Source organism: Oncorhynchus mykiss, chromosome 31 (assembly GCF_013265735.2).
Source record: "Oncorhynchus mykiss isolate Arlee chromosome 31, USDA_OmykA_1.1, whole genome shotgun sequence".
Classification (NCBI taxonomy): Eukaryota; Metazoa; Chordata; class Actinopteri; order Salmoniformes; family Salmonidae; genus Oncorhynchus; species Oncorhynchus mykiss.
Window position 1 is genome coordinate 21,557,872 of NC_050571.1, and position 13,307 is coordinate 21,571,178.

A 13,307-nucleotide genomic window follows, 5' to 3' on the forward strand; every position below is an offset into this window, starting at 1 on the left:
TTACAGAAGAATGTCGTTATAACATAAGACGTTACTCTCTGCTAATTCATAATGGCTCCGCATTGTCTGTGTCCTGGCTAGAGAATGGGCCCTCTGTGACCTTACACAGTGGTTCTGTTCAGGGGTCAGCTGCCACAGACCCTGGGCTGCTCCTGCTACCGGTCACACTGTGTGGAGAATGACACAGTCACAGAGACTAGTCATCGTTAACCATGTGAGTCACTCATTAAGAATAGCAATGCCAGTCAGGAAGGAGCTGGAGGAACAGCATAGCAATGCACTGAAGCTGAATCTAACAGCTAAATATGTTGTACATTACTTTTGATATTTCACAGTTTATGTTTTTTTGCTAATCATTTTGTCAACTAATGAGTAACAACATATTTAGAAACATGAAATATAAATGTTACCGTGAAAGAGTGATCAATAAATAATTTTGTATGGGACTGTCATTTTTTCCCCCTGCAGGCCAAGATCACTATTATATATTTGGATTGGGCAAGCTCTCATAATGCAGATGTTGACGTTTTCTTACAATGTTGTTATTATAGTCATACATGTTTCGGCTTAGGCTACTACTGTATATTATGTAATTGGTAAAACTATATGGAGATAAAAATAACTGAAGGCATGAACAATCAACGCGTTATTTTGCGCATGTTGCCTTGAACAGAGGAGAAAGTTGTTCAAAAAAGTGAACTTTTCGAATTTGGTTTTCTTGGGGAGAGTAGGGGGGGCTAGCTTCCTCAGCATATTCCGGGTTTCGCTGGATGAGAAGTTTCCTGTGTTGGTCGCTAGTGAGACTCGCTGCAGAAGCAGATAAACAATATGAACTGACACGGTGAAACCGTTAACTTTAGGAAAATCAAGTACATGTCCTCTTTCTAGTTGCAGTAGTCCGACAACGCCATAGCTATGGCGCGAGACTGCACTACACGAAGTTTGGACAATATTGACCTCTCTGCTTTGAGGGTGAGTTCTAGTTGTGCCAACGTCTAATTCATTGAAATGTAGGTTGACTTTTGTGTAAACATTGCGTAGTCGATGTTGGTTACAAAGTTTCAAACTGTAGTCTATTAATTTAAGGAAACGTCAGCTACATTGTAACAAAAAGTGAGCAACGTTGTAACAAATTGTTTGAGCTTTCCTGTCACAATATTAAGAAACCATTGATGCAATTTTCTGTACATGTTTTGCTTTCAGAAGTGAATATGTTTTTGCTTTGTCAGATTTACAACTGTTTCATAAGCAACTGAATGATTGGGGGTAAAATAACTTGAGTTAAAAAAAGTTGTCTAAGTTACAATAATAATGCAGTAGAAATATGGTGTTGGCATGGTACAAGTGTTGACAAATGAAACATACTTGTTTGGAGCCATGTCATGCAATATTCCGTTTAAATGATGACCTAAAGGTCCAACATTATTCTGATCAGGTGCTTTCAAAATTACTTTATTTATTTATGTCTGTGCCCTTTCAATTCATGTGAAGTAATGTAATGTTGTCGCCTTGTTTCAGGATCCTGCTGGGATATTTGAGCTGGTAGAAGTGGTTGGAAATGGAACATATGGGCAAGTCTACAAGGTTTGTAGTTTATGTCAGACCTACTTTCCTATTCTTGTCTTTGATCATGATTACAATTGCAGATGTGTTGTCAGTTGGAATGATTGACATTCAAAGGAGCATATTGAAAATACAATATGTAAATGTTGCATGATGGCACTCTCTCAATATTTAATTGAAGTTGAAAAGGAAAATGTATATAGTAGCACAACTACAGCTGACAGCAGACGTTAGTGTGACACTTGGTGTAGGTCTAATGAAAGTACTAACTACTAAGTGAGAAAAGCGAGTGAAAGAAACGGTGACCCAAATGCACTGTGTAGTAGCTTACAAACACAAGCATCTTTAACACTCTTGGGTGGAGTCCACTTCCTTATTGAAATCAGCATCACTGAAAGTTTCAGTGATGGTTTGTGGTTCTTTAAAAAAACATTTAAATTAGCTTGACCGGCAAAGCGAGTGGTGCTAGCCACATTCTCACAGATGTGTCAACTCAGAGTGTGAGCTAGCAGTTGGGTGAATACCTTAGGTTGCACAAGCCTTTGATTTACAAGAAGGTAACCCAGTCAAGATCCGGTGTAACATAAAAGAGATCAAGAATGCATGACATGATAAAAGCTTTTTTAATGTCACACAATTTTTGTCCACTTATACTCAAAAGTGCAAGAAGGTTGTCTGTTAATATCAATTCCTAAACAGTAGTTAGCATAGTTCCAAACTGAAAAGACAGACTGTCAACTCTGTTGTTATTGTAGTACACAGCATGTCAAAATCTCACCTGAATTTAATATATCTTTTCTGTTATATGGATCAATGTCAGAGTTGGCCATTAGTGGCCAGACAGCTTCCTCCTCTTCTTTCCTCTTCTGTGTGCAGTGCAGTGCACACTTTCAGACCTATAACAGGAACAGTGACTTCACACATATTCCAAATTCCTTGTCATTCTTCAGGTCAATGATTTCTATCTCACGTACACTGAGTGAACAAAACATTAGGAACACCATGACATAGACTAACCAGGTTAATCCAGGTGAAAGCTATGATCCCTTATTTATGTCACCTGTTAAATCCACTTAAATCAGTGTAGATTAAAGGGAGGAGACAGGTTAAAGATGGATTTTTAAGCCTTGAGGCAATTGAGACATGGACTGTGTATGTGTGTCATTCAGAGGCTGAATAGTCAAGAGAAAATATTTAAGTGCCTTTGAACGGGGTATGGCCATAGGTGCAGGGCACACCGGTTTGAGTGTGTCAAGAACTGCAACGCTGCTGGTTTTTCACACTCAACGGTTTCCTGTGTGTACCAAGAATGGTCCACCACCCAAAGGACATCCAGCAAACTTGACACAACTGTGGGAAGCATTGGAATCAACATGGGCCAGCATCCCTGTGGAACGCTTTTGACACCTTGTAGAGTCCATGCCTCGATGAATCGAGGCTGTTCTGAGGGCAAAGGGGTGTTTAACTCAATATTAGGAAGGTGTTCCTAATGTTTTGTTAGCTCTGTAAATGAACACCAAGAAGTGTGTTCAGTAATACTGCACACTTTAATCACCCAGCCAAACACTTCCTTCAAATGTGTTCATTTTCATGGTCATACAAACTGTATGTATTGTTTACATGCAATGAGAATGAATCCAGATAGGTTCTTGTATTTCACACTGTAATTCAGAATCCCTTTATTTGACATGAATAGTCTAAGGAAGGTGGTGAGCGTTTCTCAAAAATAATAATGTATTGTAGTTATTACACAATAAAACCTTAATAATAATATATTTATTTTGAACTGGCGTAACAAATCAGTGGTTTATGATACCATGTACTTGCATAAGTTGTTGACATTGTTGAGAAACATGAGGTAGTGGTCTTCTACAGCCCAGATTCATTAGTAGAGTAGAGGAAGTTGTCTCAAGACAGGTAGAGGGCGTGGTCACAGTGGTCATAATGGTCATAGTGGTCATAATGGTCATAGTGGTAATAATGGTCATAGTGGTCATAATGGTCATGATCATAGTGGTCATAGTGGTCATAGTGGTCATAGTGACCATAATGGTCATAGTGGTCATAATGGTCACAGTGGTCATAGTGGTCATAATGGTCACAGTGGTCAAAATGGTCATAGTGGTCACAGTGGCCATAATGGTCATAGTGGTCATAATGGTCACAGTAGTCATAGTGGTCACAGTGGTCATAGTTGCTACAGTGGTCATAGTGGTCACAGTAGTCACTGTGGTCATAATGGTCACAGTGGTCATAATGGTCATAGTGGTCATAGTGGTCATAATAGTCACAGTGGTCATAATGGTCATAGTGGTCACAGTGGTCACAGTGGCCATAATGGTAATAGTGATCATAATGGTCATAGTGGTCACAGTGGTCATAGTGACCATAATGGTCATAGTGGTCATAATGGTCACAGTGGTCATAGTGGTTATAATGGTCATAGTGGCCATAATGGTCATAGTGGTCATAATGGTCACAGTGGTCATAGTGGTCATAATAGTCACAGTGGTCATAATGGTCATAGTGGTCACAGTGGCCATAATGGTAATAGTGATCATAATGGTCATAGTGGTCACAGTGGTCATAGTGACCATAATGGTCATAGTGGTCATAATGGTCACAGTGGTCATAGTGGTCATAATGGTCACAGTGGTCAAAATGGTCATAGTGGTCACAGTGGTCACAGTGGCCATAATGGTCATAGTGGTCATAATGGTCACAGTAGTCATAGTGGTCACAGTGGTCATAGTTGCTACAGTGGTCATAGTGGTCACAGTAGTCACTGTGGTCATAATGGTCACAGTGGTCATAATGGTCACAGTGGCCATAATGGTCATAGTGGTCATAATGGTCATAGTGGTCACAGTGGTCACAGTGGTCATAATGGTCACAGTGGTCATAGTGGTCACAGTAGTCACTGTGGTCATAATGGTCACAGTGGTCATAATGGTCACAGTGGTCATAATGGTCACAGTGGTCACAGTGGTCATAGTGGTCATAGTGGCCACAGTGGTCACAGTAGTCACTGTGGTCATAATGGTCACAGTGGTCACAGTGGCCATAATGGTCATAGTGGTCATAATGGTCACAGAGGTCATAATGGTCATAGTGGTCATAATGGTCACAGAGGTCATAATGGTCATAGTGGTCACAGTGGTCATAATGGTCACAGTGGTCATAGTGGTCATAGTGGTCACATTGCTCACAGTGGTCAAAGGGGTCACAGTGGTCACAGTGGTCATGCTGGTCATAGTGGTCATACTGGTCATAGTGGTCATACTGGTCATAGTGGTCATACTGGTCATAGTGGTCATAGTGGTCATAATGGTCATAGTGGTCATAATGGTCACAGTGGTCACAATGGTCATAGTGGTCATAGTTGGCATAGTGGTCACAGTGGTCATAGTTGTCATAATGGTCATAGTGGTCATAGTGGTCAAAGGGGTCACAGTGGTCATAGTGGTCACAGTGGTCATAGTGGCCATACTGATCATAGTGTTCTCAGAATCTTATTATTTGTATTTTTTTCTCCTCTACAATTTATCTGCTCTGAAAACATAACGTCAAAGGGAATGTGCGTCTGTGGAAAATATTGATTTTGAAATTGTTTATTGGGCTTGTTCTGAAGGCAGCACATCTTGTTTTACAGTACAGTCTGAAGTCTTGGTTTTAATCATCCACCCCCTTGGGGTTTCAGTGCAGATGTCTGATCCATGCCACAGTTTTGTTCAATGCTGAATCTTTTAGAAGTGACAATTACTGTCAGGCTGAGATAACAAAAAACAGTCCAGGGCCCGGTTTCCAAATAGCGATAGAACATAGGCTTACGAGTGTTTTAACGATGTATCTTTCCTACAACGGTCGAAGATGTAACATGCGTTTCCCAAAACACCACGCAGAGAGAATGTTTGCTAAGTGCGTCATCGAAATAAAGGGAGCGCTACTCTGGGTCAGCTTTCTCCATTCAAATGTTACCTTAACATTAGAATTATTCCACAATACTGACGACGGATCAGCTCCTAGAGATGTTATCACGTAATGGCTGCAAATATTGAGGCGGCTTATTCTAATGCTTACCCTATAATAATGCACTAAATCAAGATTTGGCACATCATTGCACATATATGCACACACTGGTCACACTGTATTTATTTATTTTGCTCCTTTTCACCACATTATTTATATTTCTACTTCGCACATTCTTCCACTGCAAATCTACCATTCCAGTGTTTTACTTGCTATATTGTATTTACTTTGCCACCATGGCCTTTTTTTGCCTTTAACTCCCTTATCTCACCTCATTTGCTCACATTGTATATAGACTTATTTTTCTACTGTATTATTGACTGTATGTTTGTTTTACTCCATGTGTAACTCTGTGTTGTTGTATGTGTCGAACTGCTTTGCTTTATCTTGGCCAGGTCGCAATTATAAATGAGAACTTGTTCTCAACTTGCCTACCTGGTTAAATAAAGGTGAAAAGAAATATATATATATACAGTGCCTTGCGAAAGTATTCGGCCACCTTGAACTTTGCGACCTTTTGCCACATTTCAGGCTTCAAACATAAAGATATAAAACTGTATTTTTTTGTGAAGAATCAACAACAAGTGGGACACAATCATGAAGTGGAACGACATTTATTGGATATTTCAAACTTTTTTAACAAATCAAAAACTGAAGAATTGGGCGTGCAAAATTATTCAGCCCCTTTACTTTCAGTGCAGCAAACTCTCTCCAGAAGTTCAGTGAGGATCTCTGAATGATCCAATGTTGACCTAAATGACTAATGATGATAAATACAATCCACCTGTGTGTAATCAAGTCACCGTATAAATGCACCTGCACTGTGATAGTCTCAGAGGTCCATTAAAAGCGCAGAGAGCATCATGAAGAACAAGGAACGCACCAGGCAGGTCCGAGATACTGTTGTGAAGAAGTTTAAAGCCGGATTTGGATACAAAAAGATTTCCCAAGCTTTAAACATCCCAAGGAGCACTGTGCAAGCGATAATATTGAAATGGAAGGAGGATCAGACCACTGCAAATTTACCAAGACCTGGCCGTCCCTCTAAACTTTCAGCTCATACAAGGAGAAGACTGATCAGAGATGCAGCCAAGAGGCCCATGATCACTCTGGATGAACTGCAGAGATCTACAGCCGAGGTGGGAGACTCTGTCCATAGGACAACAATCAGTCGTATATTGCACAAATCTGGCCTTTATGGAAGAGTGGCAAGAAGATAGCCATTTCTTAAAGATATCCATAAAAAGTGTTGTTTAAAGTTTGCCACAAGCCACCTGGGAGACACACCAAACATGTGGAAGAAGGTGCTCTGGTCAGATGAAACCAAAATTGAACTTTTTGGCAACAATGCAAAACGTTATGTTTGGCGTAAAAGCAACACAGCTCATCACCCTGAACACACCATGCCCACTGTCAAACATGGTGGTGGCAGCATCATGGTTTGGGCCTGCTTTTCTTCAGCAGGGACAGGGAAGATGGTTAAAATTAATGGGAAGATGGATGGAGCCAAATACAGGACCATTCTGGAAGAAAACCTGATGGAGTCTGCAAAATACCTGAGACTGGGACGGAGATTTGTCTTCCAACAAGACAATGATCCAAAACATAAAGCAAAATCTACAATGGAATGGTTCAAAAATAAACATATCCAGGTGTTAGAATGGCCAAGTCAAAGTCCAGACCTGAATCCAATCGAGAATCTGTGGAAGAACTGAAAACTGCTGTTCACAAATGCTCTCCATCCAACCTCACTGAGCTCGAGCTGTTTTGCAAGGGGGAATGGGAAAAAAAATCAGTCTCTCGATGTGCAAAATTGATAGAGACATACCCCAAGCGACTTACAGCTGTAATCGCAGCAAAAGGTGGCGCTACAAAGTATTAACTTAAGGGGGCTGAATAATTTTGCACGCCCAATTTTTCAGTTTTTGATTTGTTAAAAAAGTTTGAAATATCCAATAAATGTCGTTCCACTTCATGATTGTGTCCCACTTGTTGTTGATTCTTCACAAAAAAATACAGTTTTATATCTTTATGTTTGAAGCCTGAAATGTGGCAAAAGGTCGCAAAGTTCAAGGGGGCCGAATACTTTCGCAAGGCACTGTATGTAAACTTCCAACTTCAACTGTATATATATATATATTTTTTATAGCACCCCTTGTGTGCACTTCCAGTAATATCGCATTCCCCAGTATTGTACAGGAATGGTATGATGGTATGAAAATCTGGATACTGCCCAACCCTATCCCATTCTCTGAGCTTGTGTGGCCTACCACTTCAGAGCTGAGCTGTTGTTGCTCCTAGATGTTTCCACTTCATAATAACAGCTCTTACAGTTGCCATCTTGCATCTTACATGATGCAAGATGGCACAGACAGAGATGGTCGCCTCGCTTCACATCCTTAGGAAACGATGCAGTAATTTGTTTTTTATGTATGATTTCTTACATTGTTAGCCCAGAAAATCTTAAGTGTTATTACATACAGACGGGAAGAACTATTGGATATAAGAGTGACATCAATTTACCAACATTATGACCAGGAATACGACTTTCCCGAAGCGGATCCTTTGTTCGGACCTCCACCCTGGACATTGGATCTAATCACAGAGGCCGACCCAAAACAACGTCGTCGCCACAGGAGAGGCTGACGGAGTGGCCTCCTGGTCAGACTTAGAAGGCGTGCACACCATCCACCGCTTCCGAGCATATTTCTCACCAATATACAGTCTCTAAACAAAAAGGTGGACGAAATTAGGGCATCAGAGATTGTAACATTCTCTGTTTCACGGAAACATGGTTTTCCCAGCAGATACCTTGACGGCCCTGAAAGAACTTCACTGGACTATGTAAACTGGAAACCATATATCCTGAGGCTGCATTTATTGTAGCTGAGGATTTTAACAAAGCTAATTTGAGAACAAGGCTACCTATATTTCAGCACATTGATTTTTGTACCCGCTCGAGCAAAACACTGGACTACTGCTATTCTAACTTCTGCGATGCATACACGGCCCTCCCCGGCCCTCCCTTCGGCAAATCGGACCATGACTCCATCTTGTTGCTCCCATCCTATAGGCAGAAACTAAAACAGGAAGCGCCCGTGCTTAGGTCTGTCCGAAGCTGGTCTGATCACTTGGATCCACGCTTCAAGATTGCTTCAATCACGTGGACTGGGATATGTTCCGGGTAGCCTCAGACAATAACATCGACGTATACGCTGACTCTGTGAGTGAGTTTATTAGGAAGTGCATTGGAGATGTTGTACCCACTGTGACTATTAAAACCTTCCCTAATCAGAAACCGTGGATTGATGGCAGCATTCACGTAAAACTGAAAGTGCGAACCACTGCATTTAATCATGGCAAGGCGACTGGAAACATGACCAAATACTAACAGTGTAGGTATTCCCTCCGCAAGGCAATCAAACAAGTAAAGTGTCAGTATAGAGACAAAGTAGAGTCGCAATTCAACGGCTCAAACACGAGACGTATGTGGCAGGGTCTACAGACAATCACGGATTACAAAAAGAAAACCATCGCATCGCGGACATCTTGCTCCCAGACAAATTAAACAACTTCTTTGCACACTTTGAGGACAATAGACAATACAGTGCCACCGACATTGCCCGCTACCAGTGGGCTCTCCTTCTCCATGGCTGACGTGAGTAATACATATAAACGTGTTAACCCTCGCAGGGCTGCCGGGCCAGACGGCATCCCTAGCCGCGTCCTCAAAGGATGCGCAGACCAGCTGGCTGGTGTGTTTACGGACATATTCAATCAATCCCTATCTCAGTCTGCTGTCCCCACATGCTTCAAGTTGGCCACCATTGTTCCTGTTCCCAAGAAAGCTAAGGTAACTGAACTAAATGACTATCTAAATGACTAAGCACTCACTTCTGTCATCATGAAGTGCTTTGAGAGACTAGTCAAGGATCATATCACCTCCACCCTACCTGATACCCTAGACCCACTCCAATTTGCTTACCGCCCCAATAGGTCCACAGACGATGCAATCGCCATCACACTGCACACTGCCCAATCCCATTTGGACAAGAGGAATATCTATGGAAGAATGCAGTTCATTGATTACAGCTTAGCATTTAACACCATAGTACCCTCCAAACTCATCATTAAGCTTGAGACCCGGGGTCTCGACCCCGCTCTGTGCAACTGGGTCCTGGACTTTCTGACGGGCCGCCCCCCAGGTGCTGAAAGTAGGAAACAACATCTCCACCCGGCTGATTCTCAACACTGGGGCCCCACAAGGGTGCATTCTCAGCCCTCTCCTGTACTCCATGTTCACCAATGACTGTGTGGCCATGCACGCCTCCAGCTCAATCATCAAGTTTGCAGATGACACTACAGTGGTAGGCTTGATTACCAACAACGATGAGACAGCCTACAGGGAGGAGGTGAGGGCCCTCGGAGTATGGTGTCAGGAAAATAACCTCTCATTCAACTTCAACAAAACAAAGGAGATGATCGTGGACTACAGGAAACATCAGAGGGAGCACATGCATTTCACTACACTCACATTAACATCTGCTAACCATGTGTATGTGACCAATAAAATTTGATTTGTCCGGGGCAGAAATTTTACGAATTGACTTGTTGGAAAGGTGGCATCCTATGACAGTGTCACGTTGAAATTCATTGAGTTCTTCAGTAAGGCCATTCTAATGCCAATGTTTGTCTATGGAGATTGCATGGCTGTGTGCTCGATTTTACACACCTGTCAGAAATGTGTGTGGCTGAAATGGCCGAATCCCCTAATTTGAAGGGGTGTCACATACTTTTGTATATATAGTGTAGCTTTAAAACTGTAATATTTTCTCATGTGTAGAATTGCAGGAAATTTGTTTTAAAGAAGGACTATGCAGAAGTTGCTCTACCATTTTCCTGGTCATAGTTTGCCTAATTTCAGTTTATGTGACAAAATAAGGTGTCATTGTGTAGAGAATCATTGTATCATCTAAACCGCTGTTTGAAGCTGGTGTACAAAACCGAAAGGAAGACTCAAAAACGTAACTTCAGAATGGGAAGCATAGAAATAGCACACATAGAACAGAACTACCGATTCCTAAACTTGCTTTCAACGGAATTAAAAATCTATAACTCACATTTCTATGTGAATTTGGTCATGTCTCCCAAAAAGTTACATATTGTAGCTTTAAAACATAAAATCTTTGTATCTGTGGCCAAGAGAATGGCCTCTAAAATTGTAGGTTGGAGAGCACGCCATTGGCCACACCCACTACCACTACCCCAACCCCATACACTAGCTTTTCCACCACTGCTGAAAAAAATCCCCCGGGAAACTCTGACTTGAGTGTCTCTTTATTAGAATGGAGAATGTGATTTTTGCAATGCCTCCCCCCACCAATTGAATGTGTTTCAGAGAGAGCAGGCTCACTGTGTGCTGTGTGAAATGCTGAAGAGGTTGTAGGGGTTTGAGCCTCGGGCTGATTAGTGGACAGTTTGCTCTTTTCTCTCTCCTCTCCTTTGATCAGCAGGAGGAATGTGCTCTCATCTCTCTCATGCAGTCTCTTTATGGCCTGCTTTGGATCGTGCACATGCTTGCACTCATTATCTGTCAAATAATAATGACTTTGGGGAAATAATTTTTACAACATATTTACAACATTAATAAGTACATGTATTGTTTTTGAACATGTTAGTCTGACATGTTATTCAAAGGATTTGCTGGCACACTAAAATAAGCATTTTGAAATGGGAAATCAAATGATCTGCTACTTCTGCAGTGATTCCGTGAGAGTGAGACCTATAACTATTGTCCTACTGTATGTTATGCATGTTCAAGGTCTCAATGTCTCATATCTCACTAACACTAGGAATTATTCCCCTACAAATGTAGGATCTTAATTTGAGCCAGTTTGCAAGCAAGAAAATAATCCTGCATAAACAGGAAATGTTAAATATTATGGGGATTATTATGAATGGACATTTTTGTAGTGGCTGATACATTTTTTCATTAGGGCAAATCAAGTCAAGAATTTTCCAAGTGGAAATTACAAACTGCGGTGCAGTAAAATTCTCAGCAACAAAAAAAGTGATCAAATGAAGATCCTACATCTGTATATTGTAGAAATATATATATTCTACCTTGCATTGCTTGCCCACAACTGGTGAATTGTCTGGCCACCAAAAGCATTTCCCCCTGTTTATTAACTAACAATTGTGTTTCCCTTTGAAAATAGCCTGTGGCAATGGAACACAGCCAGCCTAAACATTTAAGAATAATTTTGGTCAAAGCAAGAATGTGCCACAATGCCTCTTGTGACTAATATATTTTTAACAGAAGAAATAGACATTTGTAATTTTGTAAAACATTTGTTAAAAATCTGATTTGCCTAGAACTCTATTGTTTGTATATGGTCATTGGCCCAACAGTTTTCAGCCCATTGTTATTGTAAAAGAGAATCAGATTTTAATCCAATTCGATTAGATGAGGTCTTGTTATTTTCCATGTGTGCTTGCTCTCTCACTCTGCTGTTCTGGCACAGGAAGCGGTGGCCATTTTAACTCCTGCATGTGCTCGTGGGGAACCCTGGCCCACATCCTGATTGAACCTGGTGCTGAGTGTCTACTTCAGAGTTCTGTTCACATAGTGTGGCCTGCTGCTGTCTGCCCAACCGCCAAACACTCTAGTCTCTACTCATATTGATGTCCTACATGTACAGTACCAGTCAAACGTTAGGACACACCTACTCAATCAAGGGTTTTTCTTTCATTTGATTATTTTCTACATTGTAGAATAATAGTGAAGACATCCAAACTATGAAATCAAATCAAACTTTATTTGTCACATCCGCCTGTGAAATGCTTACTTACAAGCCCTTAAAACCAACAGTGCAGCTCAAGAAAGAGTTAAGAAAATATTTACCAAATAAAATAAAGTAAAAAATTATTAAAAAGTAACACAATAAAATAACAATAACGAGGCTATATACAGGGGGTACTTGTACGGAGTCAATGTGCGGGGGTACAGGTTAGTCGATGGTAATTTGTACATGTAGGTAGGGGTGAAGTGACTATGCATAGATAATAAACAGCTGGTAGTAACAGTGTAAAATACATGGGGGGGGTGTCAATGTAAATAGTCAGAGTGGCCATTTGATTATTTGTTCAGCAGTCTCATGGCTTTGGGGTAGAAGCTGTTATGGAGCCTTTTGGTCCTAGACTTGGCGCTCCGGTACCACTTACCGTGCGGTAGCAGAAAGAACAGTCTGTGACTTGGGTGACTGGAGTCTTTGACAATTTCTGGGTCTTTCGTCTGACACCGCCTGGTATATAGGTCCTGGATGGAAGGAAGTTTGGCTCCAGCGATGTACTGGGCATACGCACTACTCGCTGTAGTGCGGAAAAAGTGTTGTCGTGGCCTCTTTACGACTGTCTTGGTGTGTTTGGACCATGATAGTTCATTGGTGATGTGGACACCAAGGAACTTGAAACTCTCGACCCGCTCTACTACAGCTCTGTCGATGTTAATGGGGGCATATTCGGCTCTCCTTTTCCTGAAGTCCACGATCAACTCCTTTGTCTTGCTCACATTGAGGGAGAGAGAGGTTGTTGTCCTGGCACCACACTGCCTGGTCTCTGACCACCTCCCTATAGGCTGTCCCATCATTGTCGGTGATCAGGCCTACCACTGTTCTGTCGTCAGCAAACATAATGATGTTGTTGGAGTCGTGTTT

General features: G+C 41.4%; 1 protein-coding gene across 7 annotated transcripts in view; it reads left to right on the forward strand.

Moving 5' to 3' along the window:
• Window positions 1-728: 728 nt before the first annotated feature.
• The window catches only part of LOC110504401 (mitogen-activated protein kinase kinase kinase kinase 4), a 132,099-nt gene continuing 119,520 nt past the window's right edge, over window positions 729-13,307 (forward strand). For 4 of the 7 annotated variants that reach the window (XM_036970522.1, XM_036970523.1, XM_036970524.1 and 1 more), the window contains exons 1-2: window positions 732-972; window positions 1,519-1,584. In XM_036970522.1, the coding sequence (XP_036826417.1) occupies window positions 916-972; window positions 1,519-1,584 (123 nt within the window). In that variant the 5' untranslated portion in view covers window positions 732-915. Of the gene's footprint in view, window positions 973-1,518; window positions 1,585-13,307 lie in introns of all 7 variants that reach the window. The other 3 variants (XR_005041263.1, XM_036970527.1, XR_005041264.1) reach the window with 2 other exon arrangements.